This window comes from Felis catus, chromosome E3, assembly GCF_018350175.1.
Source record: "Felis catus isolate Fca126 chromosome E3, F.catus_Fca126_mat1.0, whole genome shotgun sequence".
NCBI classification, from domain to species: domain Eukaryota; kingdom Metazoa; phylum Chordata; class Mammalia; order Carnivora; family Felidae; genus Felis; species Felis catus.
Window position 1 is genome coordinate 9239308 of NC_058383.1, and position 27987 is coordinate 9267294.

Here is a 27987-nt window from a genome sequence, read left to right on the forward strand (position 1 = left end):
CGGGGCGGGGCCGGGGCGGGGTGCGCGGGCGGGTAGGCGGGACCGTCTGCGTCACGCGGCGTGGGCGGGGCCGCAGGGGGTTGTCCGCCCGCGGCACGCACAGCAGCCGCAGCCGCCTCGCGCCTGGTCCCGCGGTCGCAGCTCAAGCCGCAGCCTCCGCGCCGCCGCCGTCGCCGTCGCCTTAGCTGCTCGCTTCGTGGGTCGGTCTCTCCGGCACACGGGCCCCAGCCGCGCCGTAGCTGCCCTCCGAGCCCTTCAGGCCGCCCCGGTCTCCTCACCCGGCCCGATCCAGCCCTCGAAGATGGTGGACCGCGAGCAACTGGTGCAGAAAGCCCGGCTGGCCGAGCAGGCGGAGCGCTACGACGACATGGCCGCGGCCATGAAGAACGTGAGTTTCTCCTCCCCTCCCCCCGCCTCGCCCCAGTCCCTTCGCAGACGCGGGCCTTCGCGTGGACGGCCCAGGGACTAGTCGCCATTCACGACTGCAGCGTTGACTGCCCCTCCCCACCCACTCGGGGAGCTGGGGAGGGCCCCGGCAGCGATAGGGACCCGGGTTGTGACGCGGCCTCTCCCCGAGCGTCCCCCAGGGCCGGCGGCGCTGCCTTCTCGGCCCTCCCCGGACTCGGGCTGGGGCGGGATCTTGCAGGGCTGGTCTCGGGAGCGGGGTCTCTGGCCCCCGCGTCTCCAGGTCCGCTGGGGACTTGAGCGGGGGCCGTGAACATCCTTTGTGCCCCACTTCCCCTCCTCCCAGCCTGGGCGTGGGGGCGGGGGGACCGCATGGATGCGGTTCCTCTTTCTCTCCCTGGTGTCTGGGCGGCGCCTTTCCCATTCACTCATCAGGTCTCCTGGTTTTCTAATATACCCCCCCCCCCGATATTCCCCATTGCCTCTTCTGACAGATCCTTTAGAACCTCCACAGAAAAAACGTAGGCTCTCCTGAAAACCTGGGCTCAATGGTGCAAAATCGAAACCTTGCTGCTCTCACGTTTTTGTTAACAAAAGGCTCCTCTTTCTCTATACCCCAAAGCACGTCCTCTTGCGGGGAACGTATTTCTCGCTAGCGTTTTCATTGATCGTTCTCGACATGTCATCTCCGTTTTTTCCTAACGTGTTTTGTATTGAAAAGGGTAGGTATTGTCTTTAAAATAAAGGTTATGCATTTAGCTGACTGGTTTAATTTGTGACAAATGCTGTTTCTTTTTTAAATAGGCACACATCTGTTGAAATTCCTATAAGTCGAAAAAATATTCTCCCTAATCTGATATTGCAAACAAAGCAGTGGTGGGAGGCAGTATCAAGTCATTCTAGAAGATTCTGCATTTGTCATATTGCAGAGAGCCTAGACTGGGTGGAGGCTGGGAGGAGTTATTTTAAAGGAGGAAAAAGTCTTTTTTTTTTTTTTTTTTTTTTAAATAATTTGTTCTGTTAGATACATCCGAGGCTTAAAAAAAAAAAAAGCTAGCGCATCCTCATGCTGATGAAAAGAGAATACTGATCGCCAGTTGTCGCATTTTGTCTGGGATGCAGATTCCTGCCTGTATTGCACCATTTTGTCAGTAACACTACATTTATCTAATGGGCTATCAAAGAGTTTGATATTAGAGGAGGGGGCAAATATTGAGCATTATTAAATAAAACATGGGAAATTATCTGGTTAATGATTTAGGTCTCCCACTGTCTTAACATTTAACTTCCTGTCTTATGTAACAAAGGTTTTTAAAATGCATCTCCAGTGTGAAGTGGATTCAGGAGTGTATCTTGCGTGTTAATTTTTTTTAATGAAGCAATGTAGGTATCCCAGCTTAATCCTTGAACAACTTTGCCGGTTCATAAAAGATAACAATGCTGATGCTTTTTTATTTAAGCCGGCTACCTTACCAAAAGATTTTTATCTCATTAAGGAAGAGACTTGATTCTGAAATGGGGAGTATTGCCGTGTTAATGTATTGCCACAGATGCTACCTTAAAACATTTTAAAGCTCAAATGAGAAGTTCTGCTCTTAATAGATATCAGTGTTGGAAATATGTTTAGTTCATGTTATTTAGACTCTTCTAATTTTTCCATATTTCTAGTTTCACAGGAAAGTGAGTGACCTCGCACCTATATCCATAGCAACCCAGTGATGTCACACACAATGACACAGAGGCTGCAATGCACCTAAGGGCTGGTAGGGAGTATGCAAATGGCATTTGTCCAAGGTAATGCAGAAATTAGCAGATAAGCAGGTGGAATTGAGGACTTCATCTTATCCACCAGATAAGAATTGGTCCAGAAAATAAGAATATCATTTACCTTTAGGCATGCAGAGCAGTGACCTCTAGATATGCCAATTCATTTTCCAATTTCTAGTTTACCCACAAAAGTTTATAAGCTACATTTGTATTTTTAAACATTTGTCTCATTGTTAAAATTGGACAATAATGGAATAAAGATAGAAATTTTAAACAAGAATATGTCTTAATCATAGTGCTGGGGTGGGCTGTATACTTGGGTTTTTTGCAGATTATTAACTTGGCAGGTGTTAATAAAAACCTTAAAAAACTCTTGACTTCCTACTGGGTCGTTTTCAGTAATGTTAGAGAGTGAGAACTGGTTACAAAACACAAGGCAAAAGTTCTCTTGTGCCTCTGGTCCTTGTCAGTATGGAGGAAAGGGCAGTTGTAAAATAAAGCAGACCTTTCTTCAAACCTACTTACTGAGGAAGTGTGCTTACCTCTCCGACCCTCATTTTCCTCATCTGTGAAATAGGTCAATATCCCCTTGAAAAAGGTGTGAGGATTAAGAAATTAGTAGGTGTTTGAAAATAGTAACTATTTCTAAAACTCTGATTCTTCCCCTGTTTATGAGAGTCATCTCCTCATGGAGAATTTGGGAAAGACAGAAAGATACAGAGAAAAATACTCTGTCCTGTCACTCAAATGAGTGTTCTAAGGCTGAAATCATCCTAATGGTAGAGGGATTAAGACTATTTGCATTTAATGAAATTATCCTAGTAATAATGTCACTGGGGCCTGTGTGGAGGAATAAATTGTGTGGGTGACATAACACAATAGGAATGAAAATTGGCATGCAATATTTTGAAAAGGAAGAAAGAGGGAAGTTTAGTGTTGGGTTTTTTCCTTAAGTTATTTTTTGTGTTAGTAATCCCTATGCCCAGTGTGGGGCTCGAACTCAGGACCCCAAGAGCAAGAATCACACGCTTAATCACACGCTTCCAAATGAGACAGCCAGTTAGTTTCTTTCTTTCTTTCTTTCTTTCTTTCTTTCTTTCTTTCTTTCTTTCTTTCTTTCTTTCTTTCTTTCTTTCTTTCTTTCTTTCTTTCTTTCTGTTTATTTTTGAGAGAGGGAGAGACCGCATGCAAGTGGGGGAGGGGCAGAGAGAGAGAGAGAGAGAGAGAGAGAGAGAGAGAGAGAGAGAGAGAGAGAGAGATCTGAATCAGGCTCCAGGCCCTGAGCTGTCAGCACAGAGCCCGACGCAGGGCTCGAACTCACAAACTATGAGATCATGCATGACCTGAGCCGAAGTCGGACACTTAACCAGCTGAGCCACCCAGGCGCCCCGAGGTTGAATTTTTAAGAGAAGTGTGTAGTCCTCCATTTAAGGGGAGAGGGAACACCTAGATGTTTCTTGTTAGATGGTTCTGTCCTGTCCTTTGGATTCTAATAGCCTCTGAAGAGAAGTTAATAATCTAAGTAGGATACTAGTATTCGCCTCCGGAGGGAGAAAAGCTTCTGGGCTCCTCTTGTTGAAGTGACCCGATTGGGGGGTTTGCTTGCAAAAGGCCTTCTTAATTCTATTAAAAAAAAAAAAAAAGTCTTGCTGGAATCAATATAGTTGAAAATTCTTCCTATCTTAAATATTGTGTTTTTCCTACTAGCCCTTCCAGGAGGGGCCAGATCAATAGCCATTATCACTAATGGAGTAATGACACCTCTGTAGACTTCAGAGGTGGAGTTCTGCCAGCCATTATTCTAAGTCATGTGGTTTCAATTGTTCTCTTCTTTGGGGTGGGAAGGATACAGATAACAGTTGGCTTTTTATGTAGTAGTCTTTGCAGTAACTGAAATGACGATTAAGTGCCTTTTCTAATTATTAAAAAAAATAAAGCAACCTCCCATGGATCTTTTGAATTCTATCCAGATAAAAGGTGCTGCTAAACGTGTATTCTTGTTAACAGAGCTTTGTGTTAACAGCAGACCGTGGGGGGAGTTTCATCCCCTAGTATTGGCAGGAAGCCTTATTTATTTGTTAAGCCTAACTCCTAATCGTTAAGAAGAAAAAATAATTTTGTTTTTATTGAGGTAAAAGTCAACGTAACATGCAGCAAACCGTTTTCAAGCGTATGGTTCAGTAACATTTTGCACATTCGCAATGTTGTGCAACCGTCCCCTCTAGCTGAAAAACTGGGAGAATGCCGTTTCTAAAAAGGATGATGGCTTGGCTATAACTGGCTGGATTTCAAAACATTACTGATTCAGGAATGTGTCAATAATGAAGTAACCACAGCAGCTTACAGCCACTGGTAATCGGGATCCTTCTCTTTGTTTTCTAACATCTGGACCTTTTTGGCATAAATTGAAAAGAAAAGAGACTTGTCTCAGCTAGATTAAGATTTCCATCGGAAGTTCCAGAGCTTAAAAACCATATGATGGTCCCCCAAATAAGTAACAATGTATCTGAAATCGGAACAAACTATTAATCATTTGTAGATTATGGAAATTTTGCTGGGTTCGTACTAGGACTCATTTTCCACTCCAGTGCTGACTTCGTTGTAAATGATTTCTCTGCTGTGTGGCAGCAGTCCCCTAATGAGCACCGCACGGCACCCTAATGAGCACCGCGCAGTGCTGAGAGGGTGAGCTGTTCAAGCACGGATGCTACACTGACAGTCCCGTGTATATGATGTCACACACATCGTTTGGGGGCTTCTGAGGCTGCCAGGAGCTTCTCCCTCCCATAATCACCAGCCTTCACCCTTTTATCTGGCAGGGCATCTGACTGTTTCTGTATTGCTATCAGATTCCGTGGGATGTGGGAGAAAGAGAGCACAGGCCATCTTACGTACTTAATAGTCAAAGGAGGAAAAAAATTACGCATAAACCACCGTCTTTTGTTCGTTTGAGTAAGCTCTGTGCCCAACGTGGGGCCTGAACTCAGGACCCTGCAATCGGGAGTCACATGTGCTACCGACTGAGCCAGTCAGGCGCCCCTCTTTTGTCTTATTTTCTAAGTTCTATTAGTGCTTAACCAGATATTTAAGGTTATAATCAGAGGATGCTATGTTTGCTGCCTTTGTAGGTTGTGAAGGCTGTCAATATCATCTGCCTTTTGGCCTTGCCTTTCATAATCCCTTTCCTCTTCTCCCCAAATTCTGTTTTAGGTATGAGCTGTTGAGTTTGGTTCACTACCACCACATCATCCTACTTTTTAAATTGGGCACTCGTAGAGATCCTTGAGTTTTGTTTTTTCTAATTTATAAATTTGAATGGTGCACAAAACCGTTCTGTGAGAAATGATCAGTAGAAGTTCCCAAAGGAGAGCTTTAGTTTAAAGGTAAACAGTTAAATAATTGGTTTGGTCCCACGATCTTGCAGTGACAATAAAAATTACGTCTTAAGGACTTGGCATGAGTCTTTTGTTTCTTTCCTTTTTAAAGAACTGGCGAAGTCTAAGCTAAATTTTCATCAGCATTTCACCTGTAAGGGTGTGTCCTACAGAGGGAGACTTTTCCTTGCATAAGTTCAATACTGTTAATGTGCTGCGTAACGTTAATTCGGTTGTGACTAGGTAAATGGAAATGAGAGTGTTGTCACATACACAGATTTTTTTTTTTCCCTTCTAAGTTTTTACTTAAGTGATCTCATGACCCCGAGATCAGGAGTCGCATGCTCTTCCGACTGAGCCAGCCAGGCACCCCACATACAGAAATTTTTAAATATGAGGTTTAGAAAATAAATTTCCAAAGAAACTCCTCGGTCTTATCCTCCTAATCTTTGGAGTAATACCGTATTTTTGGAGAGATGGATGAAAGCTGAACTGAGTAGGACCCAGGTGTAGTGTCAGCTTTCTCCTCTTAATTCTGTTACTAGAACAGGGGTGTCAGAGCTGGGAATAGGACAGTGACAGCAGTGGGCAGCTGCACATGTAATGACAGGAGCTTAAGAGGAATCCCTTAGCCGCCCTCCCCCACAGCCAAGTGTGTAGGGCAGCTGTGGCGGTGGAGAGAAGGGTAAGAGGTAATCAGAGGAAGGGTTTCATTTTTATTTATTTTAATGTTTGTTTACTCTGAGAGAGACACAGAGTGAGCGGGGGAGGGGCAGAGAGAAGGACACAGAATCCCAAGCAGGCTCTGCGCGCTGTCAGTGCAGAGCCGGACTCAGGGCTCGATCCCACAAACTGAGATCATGACCTGAGCCAAAACCAAGCTTGGACGCCACCCAGGCGCCCCAAGAGGAAGGCTTTTTTTTTAAAGACGCAGGTTTGTTTTGAGATAAATCATTTAAATGTCCAACACCTGAGCTCCCATACTTTCATAACCTGGATCTAGGAAACCGTGGTCTCTGGTGCCAGTACTTTAAGGATGTGGAAATAAACTTTCTTTTGCCTGAATTGTTCCAGTTCCGGACGCTTCGGTTCAATACAGCGCGCGCCTTTTGTAGCTAACAAGAACTAGCAAATGAGTATGTATGTGTGTGCCCTGGTGGCCCAGCATGGATGGTAGCCTTGCAGGTAATCCCATGCCCCCTGCCAGTGCAGTTCTGCTGCTTGAGCTGGACAGGCTGGGTGGGATAGAAGCGATTGCCAAATGATGCCCCACTCTTCACATACGACCTATATCTAGTCTTTGTAACTACATCTGTGTAATAGAAATAGACGTTAGACACTAAATTTTTTCTACTAAGTGGAAAATGACCCAGTCCAGAAGGGCAAGGAGAATTCATAGGATAGGCTCAGAAAAGAGCATCCTGAAGCAAGGAAAAGCTAGTTGGGAACAAGTGGGTAGTAGAGAAGGAATATTCCTTTTTTTTAGTTTTTTAAATTTTTTAGAAAAGGTTTTATTTTTAAGTAATCTCTACACCCAGCGTGGGTGCTCAAACTTACAACCCTCAGATCAAGAGTCACATGCTGCACCAACTGAGCTTGCCAGGTGCCCCTAATTTTTTTTTTTAAGTTTATTTATTTATTTTGAGAGAGAGAGAGAGAGAGAGAGGGTGGGTGGGGAGTAGGGGACAGAGCGTCTGAAGCAGTCCCTGTGCTGACAGCAGAGAGCCCGATGCCGGGCTTGAACTCACAAACTCTGAAATGATGACCTGAGCAAAAGTTCAGACGCTTAGCTGCCACCCAAGCGCCCCTAATTTGTTTTCTTTTGGGAAGGAATATGGTTGAGTGTCTTGAATTTGGGGATGCTGTTAATGTCCTTTTTTTTTCTTTTTTTAATTTTTGAAAATTTAGTTATTTTGAGAGAGAGAGGGCGCAGGTTGGGGAGGGGCACCGACGGCTAGCACAGAGTCCAGTGCCAGGCTTGAACTCGTGAAACTGAGATCATGTCATGACCTGAGCCAAAATCTAGAGTTTGATGCATAACCAACTGAGCCACCCACCTACGGGCCCTGGGATGTTGTTAATTTCTGAGGGAGTCTTTGGAGTCGTCGTTGGGAGTGATGACTGATGACAAAAATGTCCGACCTTTATGATGCTAGAAAATTTGGGGGAAAAAGATAGGTATCCCCATAATTCCCCATGCAGGAGTATATGTCCATCATGTCTTTTTTTTCCTTGGGGTTTAGGCTTGCTTTTGTACCGTGCCTTCTTCCTTGACATTCATTATTTCAAGGAGTTTTTTTTTTCTGTTACTACTATGTTCAATGGCTGAATTAAGTCTGTGGATGTGTCATAATTTACTTATATTTTTATTTAACATCCATGCTCTTTGCAAATTTGTGGTAATATTGCCATGAATATCTTTGTGACTAAAGCTTCGACCACAGTTGATATATTAGGACCGAGACCCAAAAGTGGAATTTTTGAAAGCATAAAATTTTAAGCCTTTTGAAATCAGTAGTACTGCGTGTTCTTAAAAGTAGGGAAAGATGTAACTGAATAGGTAAACATACACATGGTTCAAAATTCAAGGATGCCCTGTTGCCCTTTTACTACATGAAGAAAAATAAACTGAAGACATCTGCTCTCAACAGATCTCCCTTTTGTTACTTTTTTCTGGTTGGAATGACTGCCTTTAAAAAGAAAACCCTGGGGGCACCTGACTGGCTCAGTCCGAAGAGCATGGGACTCTTGATCTCTACGTCGTAAGTTCAAGCCCCACGTTGGGTGTAGAGATATTCTAAAAAATGGACGTTAAAAAAATAAAAAGAAGGGACACCTGAGTGGCTCAGTTGGTTAAGTGTCCGACCTTGGCTCAGGTCATGATCCTGTGGTTCATGGGTTTGAGCCCCGCATCAGATTCTGTGTCTCCTTTTCTTTCTGCCCCTCCCCCATTTGTGCTCTGTCTCTCAAAAATAAATAAACATTTAAAAAAATAAAAAGAAAACAATGACACGGAAATTTTCACAACATTTGTTGAGATGAATAGCGGAGTAAACCTCCCCATAACCTGCTTCACCAGGTGGCAGCATAGCAGTCAATCTTTTTATCTACGTACTTGCCTACTGGTTGGTCCCCTTGGGATTTACCATCTTGGAAGATGGCTTCTTACTGACCTAAAATTATCCCTTTTTTGCTGTAAATGGTCAAGTTAGCAGCAGGGTCTCCCTACATTTATTTAAATTTGGCACCCTGCAAAGTAGTTTCTTGCTTAAACCATTTAATCCAGATGGCGGCTGATTGTCACTTTTCCCTTGATTTTAAGGTGCTTCTCTTCAGTTGACATGCAGGTAATGTGTTATCTGTGGGGTAAGAGTGTGATCACTAAAGGACTGGGATTCCTTTCTTGCTGCCTTTTTTCTTTAGGGTGGGGGAGGTAGATTCTTCTGACAGAAGAGCTAAAACCCAATGAACTTGCAGAGGATGAGGCAAGTAAACACGTTTTGCTTTTGTTTCGCCTTGTTACTTGCCAGGCATTTTTTAAAAATCCTTTTTGCCTTAAGGTCAGTGTCCTGCTGAGTGTGGGGATGCATGGGCGGGTAGATAGCATATGTAATAGCTGTCTGAGCCCAGACAGCCTGGCTTTGAATCCATGCTCAGAAGTATGGAGCGGATCAATCTAATGATGTTAGCAGTAATTTAGATGGATATGCTGCCGTTCTATTTATTTTTTGCCATCTGAAGGTCCTGCAGTTAAAACTTGAGATTTTTGGGACAGGATCCGTTTATTGAGGAAAGGAAAATAATATGGTAAACTGCAAACAGGTATAGTAGCGGCATAATAGAGTAACATGGCACTGAAGTCACACTGGACTTCAGTGGCTCTTTCCTAAAGAAGTGATGCTGGCATAGTGTCTTGGGGGACTGCAAGGGAGGGGGGAACATGTAGAGGAAGGACTGTCCTGGGAGAGGGAATAGCATGTGTAGGTTCAGAAGAGCAGAGTGTGGTGCGGGATTCATTTATTCACTGTTGGTTGCTGCAGTACTGTGCATTTGAGGGAATATTAGCAAAGGAGTCCAAAGAGGTAAGTAGGACCCAGTTTATTGAAGGGCCTTGTGGAGTTTGAGTTCTTTCTCTAAGCTCTGGAGAGTCTGGGGCGCCTGGGTGGCGCAGTCGGTTAAGCGTCCGACTTCAACCAGGTCACGATCTCGCGGTCCGTGAGTTCGAGCCCCGCGTCAGGCTCTGGGCTGGTGGCTCAGAGCCTGGAGCCTGTTTCCGATTCTGTGTCTCCCTCTCTCTCTGCCCCTCGCCCGTTCATGCTCTGTCTCTCTCTGTCCCAAAAATAAATAAACGTTGGAAAAAAAAATTTTTTTTAAGCTCTGGAGAGTCATGGAAGGATTCTAGGCAGAGGAGGATCGTGATCTGATTTTTGGCCTGGAGAGATTTGGAAACTCAAGGACAGTGAGACAAAGGGAGGGAGACTAATTAGAGTATTACAAGGGGTCTAGTTTGAAGGAGGAGAACCTGGACAAGGATAGTGAGGGTAGATCAGAGACAACTTGATGGTCGGAGATAGAATAAGAAAGAAGAAGAAGGAAAAATGATGGAGAAGAGGAATTCAGCTGTCCTGCAGAGTTTGGGGAAGCATTTAAGTGGAAGTAGATAAAAGATAATGGCTACAAGATAGTACATGAGGAGCACTTACAGTAGTGCCTGGCACAGCATAAGCGTGTGTGTGTGTGTGTGTGTGTGTGTGTGTGTGTGAGTGTGTGTGTGTGTGTGTGTGTGTGTGTGTGTGTGTGTGTATTTTTAGATGTTAAATACTTTTAGTTATTTTGAGAGAGAATGAGCAGGGGAGGGGCAGAGAGAGAGGGAGAGAGGATTCCAGGCAGGCTCTGCAGAGCTGGACGTGGGGCTCAATCCCACAGACTGAGATCATGACCTGAGCTGAAACCAAGAGCTGGACTCTTAACCTACTGAGCCACCCAGGTGCCCCAAGTAAACATATTTTTTTAGGACCAACTATAGACTACGTTCTGGTCCAAGAGCTGGAGAACACGTGTCCCATTCCCCTCCTAGAACTGCCATTCTAGTGGGGGTCACTGTATATCCATGGTGGTTAAAACCAGGCGTAGTAAGGTCACCTAGGGAAAGCAGAGAGTTGGAGTCAAAACATGTAACCCTGGGGAATAGCACTTCTATAGTTACCAGAATGAGGAAGCTGAGTTGGTAGTGATGAAGGCAGAAAACCAGGAAAGAATGCTAACAAAGGGAAGAGAGTGTCACGAAAGGGGGAGTGGTTTTATTTTATGAATAAAAATTTAAGTTGACTTAAGGGAACATTGGTTGGGGATATGAAATGGGAAGGATAGTTAATGGCATTTTATTAGATGGGTACAGGGGTGGTGAGGTGGGGAGTGAATGAAAGGAAATGCTAGGAAGTATAGACTTTTTTTTTATTAAAAAATTTTGTTTTTACATTTATTTATTTTTTAAGAGGTAGAGCACAAGTCAGGGAGGAGCAGAGAGAATGAGACACAGAATCTGAAACAGTCTCCAGGCTATGAGCACTCAGCACAACCCCAACGCGGGGCTCAAACTCACAAACCGTGAGATCATGACCCGAGCCGAAGTCGGACGCTTAACCGACTGAGCCACCCAGGCGCCCCTAGACTGAACTTTCAGAAGCTTGATTTTGTAGGAAATAAAGAGATGGGAAAAAAATGAGATTAAAAGGCATCACTTATTTTCACCCTAAACTTGGGTTATATGTTAATGGGAAAGAGCAGGAGAGGAGGAGGGAACATACAGGGAAGAGAATGACTGACCACTGGGCACATAGAGGGAAGAAACACTTGGCGCATAGGGAGGAGGCAACGATAGAAGTTGTTTGCCAAGAAAAGGCCTTGGAATCTGCTTACCTAGTGGTCGCTTTCCTCTACAAAGAGGCAGTGGTAAGCAAGGATCGCTAGGCAGTGAGTGCAGAGGGTCAGAAAAACCCTAATGCGCAGCGGCTGGTCTTCTCTTGGTGTCTGTCTCCGTCTCCCTTCCTGTCTTTACTCGCTTCAGTTTTGGGTGGAAGAATAAAAAAGGCTGAGTGGTTGGACTGATTGCGCATTTGGATGCTTTAGAGCTCGTAGAACAGAAGGACAAGCAAGGCACAGGAAAGTTTATATTTAAACAAAAACAATTGAATTGGTGAATCTTAGAAGAAAGGAGTAAAGTCTGAAGGGGAAGAGAAAGGATGGGATTCAAGAGCACAGTGGGAGTGCCAGTAGGTGGGAGTGAGGACTGGTATTACTGGAGGTTGTAAGAGTTTGATTTTAAAAGTGAGTGATTTCTCTGGGGGTCGCCTGGGTGGCTCAGTCAGTTAAACATCTGACTCCTGGTTTCAGCTCAGGTCATGATCTCATGGTTCGTGAGTTCGAGCCCCACATCAGGCTCTGCATTGGTATTATGGAACCTGCTTGAAATTTTCTCTCTCCCTCTCTCTTTGCCCCTCCCTGGCTTGCACTGTCTCTCTCAAAACAAGTAAAATAAACTTAAAAAAAAAAAAGCGAGTGATTCTGGACCGCCTGGGTGGCTCAGTCAGTTAAGTGTCCCACTCTTGATTTCGGCTCAGGTCATGATCTCATGGTTCATGTGATTGAGCCCTGCATCAGGCCCCATGCTGACAGCATGGAGCCTGCTTGGTATTCTGGCTCTCCCTCTCCCACTTGTGCTCTTTTTCTCTCTCAAAATAAATAAGCAAACTTGTAAAAACTTAAAAAATAAAGTGAGTGATTCTGAACAAAGAGGTCAAGGGTGTAGCTTGGGTGAGAAGTTGTCAAATTTGATGAGACAGCTTAACTATTGTTCATAATGGATTTGGGGGAACAGCCTTGGATAATGGAGGTGGAACAAGAGATATGGACATAAGTGAACAATCCCAACGAAAGTGAACGTGACGTTGATTCTGGGAGAAGTTGTAGAAGCAAAGAAAAGGCCTAAAAAGTGGAACTTATTGTAAAAGAAAGTCAGTATGGGTTTGTAGAAGAAGCTGTTTAATTTTTAACTAATTTTGATTGAATTACTTTTTAGAATAGGGTTATTTGACTACCAGCCAAGGGAACACTGGAATATGTATACCTGAATTTTTTCAAGACATTCAGGTCAGGTGTTTTTCCTCCTATGTGGGGTTACACAGCAGAGTTTTGACAAATGTCCTAGTTGTTAGAAAGTGAGATCAGACTGGAGCAGTGGGTGGAATCTAGGGTAATGAAATGGCCTTATTTTTTTGCTTAAAGTCTTGTATTTTGGCCCCCAAATTCAGCTTTTCATTATTCCATGTGGTGCGGATGGCACTTAACAATAGCACCTGTTGGGGGCAAAGAGACCTAGGGTGTTGATTGAGATCGCAGTAGGAATTCAGTCTGATTGATTTTCAGAAGTTAATTTAAGCGGAATTTAACGCTGCAAGATAATATTAAAACAAGTATATAAGTTAGTTTTTGTTGATATCAAATTACCCCAAACAAAGATTTCTTACTTCTCCTGATTCTGTTGGTTGGCCAAGTATTTTTGGTTTAGGCCAGCCTCAGTTTGGCTAGATGAAACTCCAGTGGCCGTGGAAGTTTCCTAGCAGCAAGCCCTTCCTGACTCTCGAGCACTTTTCAGGCCTTTGCTTGCCTTATACTCGATAATATTCCACTAGTTAATGTAAGTCACATGACCGAGTGCAGCCTATAGGGTGGAGAACTATATTCCATTTCTTCATGGGAGGAGCTACAAAATCATAGTGAGAAGGAAGATGTGTACAGGGTTGGGAAGAAATATTATTGCCACTTTTGCAAACAGTCTGGGCTTGATACATCATGTGTAAATTCATGTCACTTACACGTTCAGAAGTGACTGTTAGGTAACATGGTGATTCATTGGTGAGTGCAAGGTGGTACCTGCCCCTTAAAAGACTTCAGTCTTCTTGGGGAAAGGAAAGGTATATAGTTAACGGTACAAAGCGTTAGGAATGGGCAGCATGTTGGGGTGCCTGGATGGCTCAGTCGATTAAGTGTCTGACTCTTGATTTCCACTCGGGTCATGATCTCACAGCTCGTGAGTTTGAGCCCCGTGTTGGACTCTGCACTGGCAGCACGGAGCCTGCTTGGAATTCACTGTCTTCCTCTCTGTGTTCCCCTGCCCTCCCCCACCCCCTGCCCTCAAAAATAAATAAATAAAAATTTACCAAAAAAACCCAAACCAAAACAAAACAAAAAAACCAGTATAAAAGGTGGAAGGTAAAAGTTACACAGAGTAAGCAGTGATTAGAGCTGCCTGAGAATTTTTCAAGAAGTGTATGTAGTATTTTAATTAGGACCTGATGGAGATATAATTTTTCTTTATGGGTTCTGGAAGTGTGTTTAGGTGGTTGGAAAAGCATGAGAGCACAGAAGTGTGTGGTATGAGGAAGAATGTGAATATCATGACCCGAGTGTCGGTAACTTGGTGCAGGGTTTTTCTGCATCGATATTTGGACCGTATTATTCTTCGCTCCTGTCGGATGGCTGTCCTGTATATTGTGTGGCAATAGCATCCCTGGCCTTTGCCCGATAGGTAATATCTCAGTAGAGTGGTTTTCAAGAAACTGCTGTGCTCTACCATAGTTTATACAGCACTTTCATACACTCCAGTTTGTTTCATTTTCAGCTGGGGGAGTTCCCCCTTTCCCACCAAAACAGATCTGTCATAAAAGCAGCAGTTATAAATATTAGCTCATTTGTTTGCTGAAGCTTGCAGTCTTGTATTCTAAGTAGCAGGCTGAAGGGCAGTGACCAGGGAGCCTCTTTGGGGGAAGAGAGTCCGGATGGGCAGGGGAATCGTATCCAGATCATAGAAAATAGTAAGCAGGCGAGATCCAGAGATAGGAGGGCTCTCTTCACCTGTATGAGGAAATGATTCTGGCCCCAAAAGATAAAATTCTTCAGGCTAGCCCGTGGCAGTTGTAGGGAGATGAACTAGGTTTTAACATGAAGTGAATCTCTAAAGGTGGGTTTAGGCTGAGTTCTTCCGGAAAGCATGCAGGTAGAGGGTAGAAGACATTCACTCGGTCTGTAAGAGGGAAAGGAGCTCTGGTTTGCTATTCGTGTGGATTGTCTGTATTTCGGGAAGTTAAGTAATCTTAGTATGTTTCTCTCCTTGGCATTTCCCTCCCCTAATGGCAGGATTGGATGCTTATTATCATAATGGAAAAATAACCTGTGGTAGGGAATGTAGATTTCTTAGCCCTTTTCAGGTTTATGTAAGTATGCGTGAGCAATAAACATAACACAGTACTCTTGTTCTCATTTTGAGGAGAATTAAAAACACAAGGTTTGTGCTCTGTTATAGTTTTCTTTGTATTAGCCCATGTATTATGAAGCACGAAGTATCTGGAATTCTGAACTCCTCAAACATGTGAGTTAATGTTTAATTGCTGGTATGTGTGAAAGTGCTGTGTAGACTATGATACAGTGCAGCAGTTTTATTTTTATAGCTTTATTGAGCTAAAATCCACCTACCAGTCACCCATTGAAAATGTACAATTCAGTGATTTTTTTTTTTTTTTTAATGTTTAATTTTGAGAGAGAGAGAGAGAGCCAAGAGCACGAGCAGGGGAGAGCAAAGAGAGAGGAGACACAGAATCCGAAGCAGGCTCCAGGCTCTGAGCTGTCAGCACAGAGCCCGACGTGGGGCTCGAACTCAGGAACCACGAGATCATGACCTGAGCCGAAGTCGGACGCTTAACTGACTGAGCCACCCAGACACCTCTCAGTGGTTTTTAGCATGTTCAGGGTTGTGTAACTGGCACCAGTGTCTGAGTCCTGGAATAAATATTGTCATTCCCCACAAAGAAACCCTGTACCCATTGGGAGTCACTCCCTACTCCCCTGCCCTCAAAACCCCCGAGCCCTAAGCTACCACCAGTCTGTGTTTCTAGAGATTTGCCTATTTGGGACATTTCCTAAAACTGGAAACCTACAGTATGTGGTCTTGTGAGGGGCTTTTTCGTTCGGCATAGCATTTCCAGTGTCCCCCATGTTGTAGCCTGTGTCCCTCCTCTGTTTGGATAATACCGCATTTAATTTTGTCCGCTCACCAGCTGACAATTAGATTGTTTACACTTTGGGGCTGTTTTGACTAGTGCTGCTGTGAACATTTGTTGACAAGTTTTTGTGTGGACGTTATGTTGTCAGTACTCTCCTCTGTACTTACCAAAGGGTGGAATTGCTGAGTGGCGTGGTAACTCCACATTTTGAGGAACGTTGTGCCGCAGTTCTTAACCTGGAGAAACAGAAGTATGGATTCCACTCGCTACTGAGTCTTCAAGGGTTAGGGCTGCGTAGGGAGATACTTTAAAAAAGCTTCCCCCTCCTTGGTTAAGAACTAGGCCTATAGTGGAAGGCATATAGGATTTTGAGCCATTAGGTAGGGGTTCCATTCTGGGGCTCTGAGCCTTAATGTTCCTAACTTTAAAATGGGAATAACAGTACTAAATCATAAAGCGTTATCTGGAGGACCAAAATAGAAGTTACAATTTGGTAAAGAACCCATTTCTAACGAGGAAAGTTACTTAGAAAGATACAGATACAGAAAGTTACTTAGAAAGATACAGAATAGATGGATACTTTCTCAACATGGTAGAGAAATCTCTTTTAAAGCGAAAGTCAGTATTTAAGAATGAAACACTGGAAGTATTCCATTAAATTCAAAACCAAACAAAGATGCCCATGATCAGCGATAGTAACATTGCCCTTGTGCATGCAGGAAGATGTGATTACAAGTATAGGAAGTATAACTACGGGAAAGAGAGTGATACTTGGAAACCAGAAGATTATGTAGGGAATAGGGGCACCTGGGTGGCTCAGTCAGTTAAGCGTCTGACTTCAGCTCAGGTCATGATCTCATGGTTTGTGAGTTCAAGCCCCTCATCGGGCTCTGTGCTGACAGCTCGGAGCCTGGAGCCTGCTTCGGATTCTGTGTCTCCCTCTCTCTTTCTCTCTCTCAAAAATAAAATAAACATTAAAATATTTTTTTAAAAAATTCAAAAAAGTGTTGGATTTAACAAAGATTATGTAGGGAATAAAATGGGAAAATATACGAAATAATAATTGGTTTAATGACAGGGCTGAAATCTATGGTATATATACTATATACTGGTCCTAATCTGTATAAAGATACAGTGAAAGATTTTTATACAACTAAAATGAATGCAAAAAAGTTGTTCTTGGTAGGGGTGGGGTAGTTAGCACTAACCAGCAGATGTACAATCATTTATATCAATAAACTAGTTTATATAAAATTACTGGCTTCAGCTTTTTTTTTTTTTTAAACGCGTTTTTCAAAATTGGCTTTAAACTTTAATTGTAGATCTGATTAACAGGGTAAATGGTGGAGTGGGTTTGTTTGGGTATACCGTAACAGGTCAAAATTCAACCTTATCAATCTTGACTGCCTCCCAGCCACTCTGTTTTCAGACCTTTCTAGAAAGTACACTGAGAATACACAGATACTTTTTTTTTTTTTTAATTTTTGAGAGAGAAAGGGAGGAAGACACAGAATCTGAAGTGGGCTCCAGGCTCTGAGCTGTTAGTATAGAGCCCGATGTGGGGCACGAACTCCTGAACCTCGAGATCATGACCTGAGCTGAAGTTGGCCGCTTAACCAACCGAGCCACCCAGGCACCCCTACACAAATACTTTTTGATTGGCTGTCTTAAGAATTCCACTGTATGGATGTGTCCTAATCTAATAACTAGCCTCTTACCGAAGACCATTTAGGTGGCTCCAGACTTCAGCTGTTAGCAATAATGCAGTGAATCCCTTTCAAGAAAGGGAATTGCAGAGGGTCGCCTGGCTGGTTCATTTGGTAGAGCACGCAACTCTTGATTTTGGGGTTGTCAGTTCAAGCCCCACGTTGGGCATAGAGCTTACTTTGAAAAGGCGGGTGGGGATTGCAGAGTCAAAAGGTTGTTGAGCAGTTGTAATTTTGATAGTCCTTTCCAGATTGCCCTCCGATAAAGGTCTTGCCCGTTTATAGTTTCCCACTGTAAGCGAGTGCTTTATCCACGCCATCACCTTCATAAGTCGTCTGACTTGAGATATTGCCCGTCTGATCAGAGAAAAAACGAACATTTGTAATGGATGAGGTTTGGGTGCTCTGCTTGTGTTTCCCTTTCTTTCAACTGTCCGTTCCTTTTACTCCTTTTGCTATTGCTGGTTGGTCTGAAATTCTTTTTTAGGTCTGTGTTAGAGAAATCAGCCCTTTCTCTGTGATGTGTCAGCAACGTTTATATCGTCAGAGAAAGAACACAGGGCTTGAAGCCACAGGGCCCACGTTTATGTCCCGTCTCTGCTGTGTGTTCGTGGTGTGCTTTGGGGGAAAAATCATTTCGTATCTCTGCTTCACACCCGTGAAGTAAGTGTGATGTGCGCCTCTGTAGAGTGGTTGTGAAAAAAACTCAGGACTTGGTGGCTGTCAGAAAAGCCCCAGTGCTTCGCCAGCTCTCCTGTCACCTGTGAGACCTTGCAGTTGGCCCTGATGAATATGAAGTTACATGACTGTTGTAGGATGTTCCTCTTCCTGAAATGTTTCCCTTCCGCACAGTGTTTATCCAGGATGGTTGCTGCCGGGTTTTTTTTTTTTTTTTTTTAAGCCCAGCTGATGTTATTTTCTAATTAAAATTTCCTCTAAACTGCCCAGGTAGCGTGCTACTCTCAGAAGATCCACCTGTGTGGCTGGTGACCTAAAGTGAATAAGTGTGTGCCCCCTCCAGGATGTCTGTTTTCTGTCTTCACAGAGTGGTGGCGTGGGACACGTGCTAGATAGATGCTCAACAAATGTCTGGTGGATTATCTGATGGCATGGCTTTTCAGTACATTTTCCTTGTCATCAGACCTTACAGGACACATTCTATCAAATTTTCCAGAATGAGTGTACTGGTGGTCTCCAAGACTACCCCCACCCCCTGGGATGTGCATACAGTTGTGCTCAGGGCTGTTGATTTATTACGATGAAGCCATACTGAGCGAAATCAGCAAAGGAAAAAGGTGCCTCGGGCAAAGAGTAAACCAGACCCAAGCGAAAATCCTCTCCCCCAGGGGACTCCTGCTAGGGACTCCTACGTAGGGTGTGTGTGTGAAATGGTGTCTGCCAAGGAGTTTCATAAGAGATTTAGTGACCACGGGTTTTACTGGGACTATTCACATAGTACTTCCTGCCTAGCACATAAATGAAGACTCCTAGAAGGAAAACAGGTGTTTACCATGAACCACATTGTTTGCGCAGTTTAGGGACAGGGAGCCATTCTTATCTGGGAATGGTGGGTACCCTTCCAAAATTCAAGTTCTCAGATGCCAGCCAGGGGTCAGCTTTGCCAGCAGACCTTTCTAAAGATAGCAGTCTCCAGTTAACTCTTCCACGCAGACTATAATTCAAGTTTTTCAAGTTTAAAGGCGTTTTACTCAGGCGAGACATAGCTTCAGGTTATTTTGTAAAGTTTTTGTAGTTACTTAGTAGACTGGTCATCTCTAGAATACAGGATTCGTTCTGTATTCAAGCAGAACACTTGAAAGTGTTTCTTTCCAATGGTTTATTCTTCTGTCTGTACAGCATATAGATACTGTGTCCGTTACATGGACGCTGATGCCCATCTTGCACGTTGTCACCTTGTTTTTTCTGTTTTTGGCATAGGATTTTCCTATACAGCAGTCACTGTGTTTATCTTTTTCATTTCTTCTTGGCCCTTCTGGGTGGTTAGTACTCCACACCTGAGGGCCCTAAAAAATGGAAGACGGGGCCAAATGTTATACCTAGTGTCTGCTAGCCCTCTTTTTTCTACTTTCTTTAATAGACTTTTTCTTTTTCTTTTTTTTTTTTTTTTTTAAGAGCAGTTTCAGGTTCACAGCGAAATTGAGTGGAAAGCACAGAGTTCCCATGTGCCCCTACCTGCCCTGCCACCGCCTGCCTGCACAATGCCCTGTGCTGTCAGTGTCTTTTGACTGGTCTGTTAGAGTCAGTGGGCCTAGACCTACCGTCCATGGTTTGTTTACATTAGGGTTTATTCTCAGTGATACATGTTCTATGGATTTTGACGAGTGTGTAATGACATGTACTCGCCATTAGGGTATCATACAGAATAGTTTCATGCCCTAAACATCCTTTTTTCCACCTGTTCATCCCTTCTGTCTTATTTTTTGGGGATGTGAACTCAGTTCTTTATGGAGATTTTCAGCTTTCTTAAGTCAAGATGTCTTGTGGTCACCACATAACTGTTGTTTTGTAACTTCTTCATAAGCTTCTGCAAGATAGGAATAGATATTATTTATTTATATATTTTTTAATGTTTATTTGTCCATTTTTTGAGAGCACAAGCAGGGGAGAGGCAGAGAGAGGGGGAGACAGACACAGAATCCAAAGCAGGCTCTAGGCTCTGAGGTATCAGCACAGAGCCTGATATAGGGCTCGAACCCACAAACCATGAGATCATGACCTGAGTGGAAGCCAGACACTCAACCAACTGAGCCACCCAGGTGCCCCAATAGAAATAGATTTTAAATAAAGTAAGCCTGATTCAAGTTTTTTCTTATTTAAGAAGATTAAACATTTGAAGTTGTGTTCATTACGATTTAAGGTCCTTGATAGAGAAGTTGAGGAAATTGTAAATGACTCAGTGCTCTGAATCTTGGGGTCAGAAAGTCCTCTAAATAGCTTTCCAAGAATCTTGAGGGTTGCTGATCTTTGGTTGAAAAGTCTCTGCATCAACTCTTAGGGGAGAACAGTTGACACTAATTAATATCTGATTCCTTAGCAGCTGGGATTTGGGGAGTTCTAGTTCTTAACCTGTCTGAGAATATCAGATTTTCTGGGTCTTTTTACTCCTCTGTTTATCTTGAACTCACCGAAAGAAATTTGAACTTGGACTAGTATCCTAGGAGTTGAAAAGACAGAAAGTTTCATTTTGTTTTTAAGCGGAACATGTGACACACCAGAGAATACAGACTTTCTACATTTTCCAGCAGCCGTGACAGTATATTTTGGGGACCATATTTAAATGTGTTGCATTCGTAGAAACAATTCAGTGACTGTTTTTGAAAAATAAGTCTCTCCCTTCCCAGATGATACATCTCTCTCATCTTCCCACATCGAACACTCTCCTTCTATCTTGGTTAAACCTTTTTTTGGACACTATGAGAATAATTTTTTTTCTCCCCTTTTCAAAAGTTCTCTTGACTCTTAAAACTAGCCTGTTTGGGATCTCTTGTTTGAACGTAAAAATCACAGGTTAATTCTCACACAAGTCATGTTGATCTTAAGGAGTTTTTGAAGTGCTTGTTTAAGGCTCCTAGAGGAACCTCATCTTTCCTTTGAGCGGACTTTTTAAGAGTCAAGGTTTTTCCCTCTCACTTAGTTCTTCAGTGGCAGAGAACATCTGGGTATGTTCCAAATGTGGTCGAGTTACTATATCTAAAGGCGATACTGCCGTTTCATAATCTCCGTGTGCCCATCTGGGGCAACCGTGCCGTCTTGACATAAGCACATTTCTGCCCGTGGGCTCTGCAGCCCTACTGCATTTGCAGCAGGAGACCTAACAGTATAGGGTACTGGTGAGGTCATTTGAGCTTTAAATAGTTGCCGGCTCTGGAAATAAGGACAGCATGATTTAGGGGAAAGGCCAGAACTCGATCTCAATGGCCTTAGGCACTCTGGCTTCTTTTTGCATCAGAGACAGTTATCAGGTTGCACTAGAGGCAAGTGTCCAGTGAATATAGGCTGGAGTCCTATGGTTTGCGTGGCTGAGGCTTACAGAGGCCTCTGCCTGTTTGAAAGCCAGTCTGGGGAGGTTTTTGTTTTTGTTTTTTTTTTCAGGCTATATGATGTTAAAGTTTCTGGAAAGGAAGTGATGTAAGGTAGCTAAAGAAATTTCAGCTTTGAACAGAGAACAGGATGAAATGGAGAAGCGATACTTGATACAGGGATGTAAGCTAGCAGATTGTTATGTAAGAAATTTAGAGGCTGCTTATGCTGAGAATTAAAATGGAAAACTATTCAAGGCATTCTCAAAAGTAATTGCTCACCTCTTTGTCACTTTATTGAGTCAAGAGCACTTTACGCTTTTTTAATTTTGAAAAAAATTAAAAAAAATTTTTTAATGTTTTATTTATTTTGAGAGAGAGGTGGGGGTAGAGTGAATCCCAAGCAGTCTCCATGCTGCCAGCACAGAGCCTGATGCAGGGCTCGATGCAGTGACCCATGAGAGCATGACCTGAGTGGAAACCAAGTCAGACACTCAACTGACCGAGCCACCCAGTCGCCCCTCATCTGATACACTCTTAATAGTAATTTTATGAAAGAGGCAGAACTCTTATTTTAACGGATTAGAAAATGAGATGCCAGGAGGATGAAATGCTTGCACCCAAGGTCACTTAGTAAAATGGTGGGCCTGGGAAAACCCCAGTCTTCTGGGTTATCTGAATATGCCTCAAATCATCAGGAGTGACAGTGTGGTCTGTGGGCTGAGAATAGTGTCTCCAGAGCCTAGAACATATAAAGAATTGGACGTGAGATGATACAAGCCGCCTTATTCTGGAGAAGTGGAGTTTCCACAGGGGCACGGGGGTCAGAGGTCATGGAACAGAAAGCACCTGTGTCCTGATTTCCTTCTGCACAAAAACCCTGTCTCCTCACTCTGTGTCTCATGTAGGCCATGTCTGGGGAAGGTCCTGTTCTCCAGCATTATAATGGGGAACCAATAATGCATAGCAAAAGGGTAACATAAGAAAAGCGGCTGATGAGTTTAAGAAATACTTGCAGATGATACGTCATTTGCCGGATATTGTGGGAATTAGCGAGCAAAGCATGATTAATTCTTTCAAAGAATGAATTGCTTGCCGTAAATTAATATGCATGATTTGGTTTGTGTTCTGATTTAATTATCTCCTCAGAGATACTGTTTAATTTATACAACCAGTTGCACTAAGCATAACCCTCCCCACCTCCCCAGTTTATAAAAGTGCCATACAGACCGAATGTGAATGATTCACACGTACGAAAGTCTCTTGGTATCCCAACTCCTCAAAATAGTTTTGGTATATCATTTTGGATTATGTCCTCTCCCCACTCTTCACATCTATAAGTAATATAACACTATGTAGAGTGGCCAGTTTTTTTTTTTTTTTTTTAATTTTTTTTTTTAGCGTTTATTTATTTTTGAGACGGAGAGAGACAGCATGAACGGGGGAGGGTCAGAGAGAGAGGGAGACACAGAATCTGAAACAGGCTCCAGGCTCTGAGCAGTCAGCACAGAGCCCGACGTGGGGCTCGAACTCACGGACCGGACCGCGAGATCATGACCTGAGCCGAAGTCGGACGCTTAACTGACTGAGCCACTCAGGCGCCCCTAGAGTGGCCAGTTTTAACTGGGGTTGGAGGGAGAGATGGGGAAGGTTTCAGAGAGGATACGAATAGAGGATATTAACTTTTTTTTAATGTTTATTTCTGAGAAAGAGAGCTCAAGCCGGGGAGGGGCAAAGAGAGAGGGAGACACAGAATCCGAGCAGGCTCCAGGTTCCAAGCTGTCCACACAGAGCCCAATGTGGGACTCACACTCACAAACTGTGAGATCGTGACCCAAGCCGAAGTCGGATGCTTAACCAACTGAGCCACCCAGGCGCCCCTTAACTTGGATTCTTGACGCTTGTATAGTATTTCAGGGAGGGGAAGAACGAAGGGCAGAAGTGCGAAGTTTTTGTTTTGTTTAGTTGCAATTAAGGTGTCGTGACTGGAGCCACAGGTAGGAGAGGACAGGACAAGGGAAATGTCTGGTCTTCTGTAAGACTTTATGAAATAGTGAATGAATCGTGGTTCCTGATGTTGTGGCTTAGCCATTGACTTAGTATAACTACCAGTGTAGATAGGATAGCCAGACAAATAAAAAATGTACCTTTGGATAGGAATAAAAAGCCCTATCCTTGTAAAATTTTCTATTTCACATGTTGTCAGACAGCGGTGTCTGGCTCTGATATGACAGACATCAGGTAATATAAATTAAGTCAGTGCAGTGTTACTGACTTTCTTATTCTAAGCAGTTGTGTGGTAGTCCTGAAAATACAGATCATTGGTGGGACATTGCTTTAACTTCCTCAGGGTGATTAATCTTTGGGGTGATGAAGATCGAAACTTGTCGAAATGCCCACATGGAAAGAAGCATTAATTCCTATTGGCCACCTCAGCTTAGAAATACCTTGCTCATCTCTCCATTCTTTTGTGTTACTCGTAGCGTTAGGCCGAACACAGCAACAGGTCCGTGTTCTCCCAGTTGCTGACGTATCTCCGTGGCCAGACTCAGCCCCATGCCCCCGGTGGTTTTGATTTCCCTTCTGAGATTTGTAATTCATACAGTCTTAACACAAGAGCAGAAAAGCCTTCTCATTTCTCAAATGTCAACTTGAAGTTGACTCACAATATTCTCCCTGAAGAGGGACGGAACTGAGTAGACAGGACGAGGTTAGAAGGAAAGGGTCAGTCTGATTTCCTAAAAATCTGTTGAGGTAGGTTGGCCACCTGTGCTTAACGACCCCCGGGATTTGGTAGGTAGGTATGTAATGTTACAGGAGAGATCTGTTGACCTTTTGCAACGTAGATCAAATTTTGGTTTGTCCTCTAGGAGCTCGACTTTGATCGTTCTTCGGAACAGCTATGTGCTAAGGCTGTGTCCTTTCCCGGGGAGGAAGCAGGGGTTCAGGCACCACTGATGAGCAGCAGTGTTTTCCTTCTTTGTTGTTCGTTCCACCTCCATCCCCTTCCGTACACCCACACGGCCTCAGTTCTCGGCTGTTAATCACTTTAATCAGCCGACGAGTCTGTTTGTGTTTTAGTGGCACAGAGATAGGATTAATCCACTGCCATCATCTGGACCATAACGACTCCTCGTTCTCTCCTCCTAATAGGTGACAGAGCTGAACGAGCCACTGTCCAACGAAGAAAGAAACCTCCTGTCCGTGGCCTACAAGAACGTAGTCGGGGCCCGCCGCTCTTCCTGGAGGGTCATTAGTAGCATTGAGCAGAAGACCTCTGCAGATGGCAATGAGAAGAAGATAGAGATGGTCCGTGCTTACCGCGAAAAGATCGAGAAGGAGTTGGAAGCGGTGTGTCAGGATGTGCTGAGCCTGCTGGATAACTACCTGATCAAGAATTGCAGTGAGACCCAGTACGAGAGCAAAGTGTTCTACCTGAAGATGAAAGGGGACTATTACCGCTACCTGGCCGAAGTGGCCACTGGAGAGAAGAGGGCGACTGTCGTGGAGTCCTCCGAGAAGGCCTACAGCGAGGCCCACGAGATCAGCAAGGAGCACATGCAGCCTACTCACCCCATCCGATTAGGCCTGGCTCTTAACTACTCCGTTTTCTACTACGAGATCCAGAATGCGCCGGAGCAGGCGTGCCACTTGGCCAAGACCGCTTTCGACGACGCCATCGCCGAGCTCGACACTCTGAACGAGGACTCCTACAAGGACTCCACTCTCATCATGCAGCTGCTCCGCGACAACCTAACGCTCTGGACGAGCGACCAGCAAGACGACGACGGCGGAGAAGGCAACAACTAAGGCCCCCAGGTGGACTGGCAGCGCACGCTGATGCTCCTACCGCAGTCTTTATTTTTTTCCCATGAGTGGGGGGTCGGGTGGGGGAGGGGAAGGGAGGGACGACCTTCCCAGGGAGAAGCCCACGACCTGTCCTGTCTTTGATCGCCTCTTTGACGTTTTTGCCAAAACACCACTAGTGGAAAGTCAGGTTAGCTGTGCTGGTATTGGAATAGCAGCCTCACACTGGCATACGGACTGTTCTGTAGATGAATGCAGGTGGAGCTGTCTGTCTTGAGTCTAACTTATTGCCAGAGTAGGGTTTGGAGTCCAAAAGAAAACTGAAAAATGGAATGGCCCTCATTCAGGAAGTTCTGTGGTTCCAGTAAGGATTTGTATGTACATACGCTCTTAATCTTAAGTTCTGGGTACTTCCTAGCTCATCTGTTTTTAGCCGTGCATTTTCGTTTTGTTCTGTTGTGTTTTTTTTCAGGGTGCACTCGACCAGCCAGGGAATAGTTTAAATCCCAAACTGACAGACTTGGGACAGAAGGTATATTTATCCTTGTGGTTTTAGGCCTTGCCAGTTTTCTGAAGTCTCCGATTAGTTGACAGTATTAACACTAAATTGCAGTTTACAGTATTTCTACATGACAGCCATATGTAACATCAAGCCATCGAGTGTGCATTTTTCTTTGCTGGTTCTTTTGGCTTTCCATCCTTAGTCAGCCTTTACCCGGGTTGGTGTTGCTGTTCCCTGTCTCCTAGGCCAAAAAGGCTTGCCTGAGGAGAATCCGAGCTACTTTAGGTTTTGGTTAATAGGTGCTTGGCAGGTGGCTGTGGGATTTTTGTCTTTCTTTCCTCTCAACTTCAATCCGCCACAAAAATGGATTACTCGCTTTAATAGAAACGTTACACACCACAAAAATAGAGAAAATTCAGGTCTGTATGTCATTTATTGTGTTGATATTTTCAGAGAACTCCTGATTTTTAAGCTGCCACAGCTCCTTCCTCAGGGATCATGCTGCCATCTCACTCTTCACTTGAGTGCTCCCCACTGTACCTTCTGCTGGCGGCGCCCAGGGGGTGGAGACGCTGTGGGGCTGCAAAGGCTGGGCCGTCCTCCTGAGAAAGTCTGCGGTGCAGTGTGTGAAAATTCAGGTGCTAGAAGCTTACTGGTAGAAAAATCCAGAAGGAAGAGCTCTTCTAGTCATACACATTCTGTCCAATGGCGGGAGCCTCCGTAAGCATGTCAGTCTTTTCCTCCCCGAAAACGCTCCTTCCCCGAGTAATTGTTGTAGGAAGATGAACTAAAATCATCCTTGGATAATAAATAACTCCTATTTGACCAAAACTTTTTCTATATATCTATATTTTTTTCTTTTTAACGAAAGCATCGAAGCTGGAGAGTCCTTTTCTCTCGCGCGTGGTCGACGCATGATTTGGAATTGAAGGGAAACGACCTTGCTGTTTTCCACAAATTTGTTCTCAGTTAGCCTTCGGTCCTTCATTTCTCATTTTGGAAAAAATCTGTCTGAAAACGCGAACCGTTGAGTATGTGTTCAGTCTTTTTTAGAAGATCAGTAACAGTGTGAACTCCCGAGACAGGTAATGACGCCAGACTTGTTTTGTCTGTTTCTTTGTTTTATTTAGTCAAGGAGAGGTATGAGTAATAATTGAGGAAACACTGACCGTTGCTTTTGCTGTTACCAAAATTGAACTTACGGTTAGGAAATGGATACGTGTGACAGGATCCAGGTGACCGTGAAGACCAGAAGTACAACGAATTGATGCTCTGTGGCATCGCACAGTTTATACAGCGTGACTTTCCTTAGAAGGTTCCCTCCATACGCTAGAGCAGAAGTCCCAATTAACTGAACCCTAGCAGTAAACTCCTAGAAGAGAGCTGTACAGCTTTTGTGCCATCACTGGGGCCTAAAGTCAATGCCATGGATGGGAAAAGATTGGGGGTGGGGGGAGGGGGTAGGTGGGGCTTTTCCTTAACTTATCTTCATGTCCAGTGAGCAGTGTTGTGTCCTTTCTTGTAGCATTTGGAAATGATTTACTGGAATTACAAAACCTATTTTTTCTTTCAAATTTCAGCTTTGGCTCTGGCTGCTTTTTAGAATAATGCAAGATAAAATTATACCCGAGGGCTAAAAATGAAGAGGGGATGGGAGACTTGATATTTAAGCAGCTTGAATGGTTTCTTTTCTTTTCTTTATTTTTAAAGAAATGCACTTGCCTCTGATACTGTCTCTCCAGTGAAATGATTACTCCTCCATTACTCTATTGATACAATATTGTGCATGCTAGTGTTGTATTTCTATACAGTAGCTTGAAATTTATTAACTTATACTGTAGGTGTTATGTATTCCTATGACAAAAAAAATTAAGTCTTCAAATTTTTTAAAGTTTTTTTAATTTAATTTTTCCTTTTGGGGGTACAGTTTGCTCTACCAAATAGTGATCGTAACAAATTGATCTGTTTTGGATGTTGCTATAGTGACATGCAGTTATATATTTTGTTTTTAAGTGGGGGGGGAAGCAAAAGAAACACCAGTGTTAGCTTAATCTTAATGTCTGGTGTTTGTCATGGTGAAATTATAACTATTACAGTGTAGGAGAACAATGAAGATGTTCTCTGAATGAGCCTCTGTGCTTTTTTGTCATGTTATGCAGTGAACTATTTTTAAGGTCTAATCAGTGATTATTTTTCCAACTCCGTGTTTCTCTAAGGAATTCTTTCACACACGGACCATTCTTAGCAGTTTTCCTCAGTGATGGAATATCATGAATGTGAGTCATTATGTAGCTGTCGTACATTGAGCAAATAAACTTACAGATCTGA

General features: G+C 43.7%; 1 protein-coding gene across 1 annotated transcript; it reads left to right on the top strand.

The window, feature by feature from the left end:
- The first annotated feature begins 85 nt into the window (after positions 1-85).
- On the top strand, positions 86-27987 carry YWHAG (tyrosine 3-monooxygenase/tryptophan 5-monooxygenase activation protein gamma). Its single transcript, XM_003998539.6, has 2 exons — positions 86-388; positions 24504-27987. The coding sequence occupies exons 1-2, from the start codon at positions 302-304 to the stop codon at positions 25158-25160; spliced, it is 744 nt and encodes a 247-aa protein (XP_003998588.1). The 5' UTR covers positions 86-301; the 3' UTR covers positions 25161-27987.

Excerpts from the sequence above, each read along its gene's own strand:
- YWHAG (XM_003998539.6), top strand. The coding sequence starts at position 302 with ATGGTGGACCGCGAGCAACTGGTGCAGAAAGCCCGGCTGGCCGAGCAG. Across the intron at positions 389-24,503 it reads TGGCCGCGGCCATGAAGAAC|GTGACAGAGCTGAACGAGCC; the intron begins GTGAGTTTCTCC and ends TCCTCCTAATAG.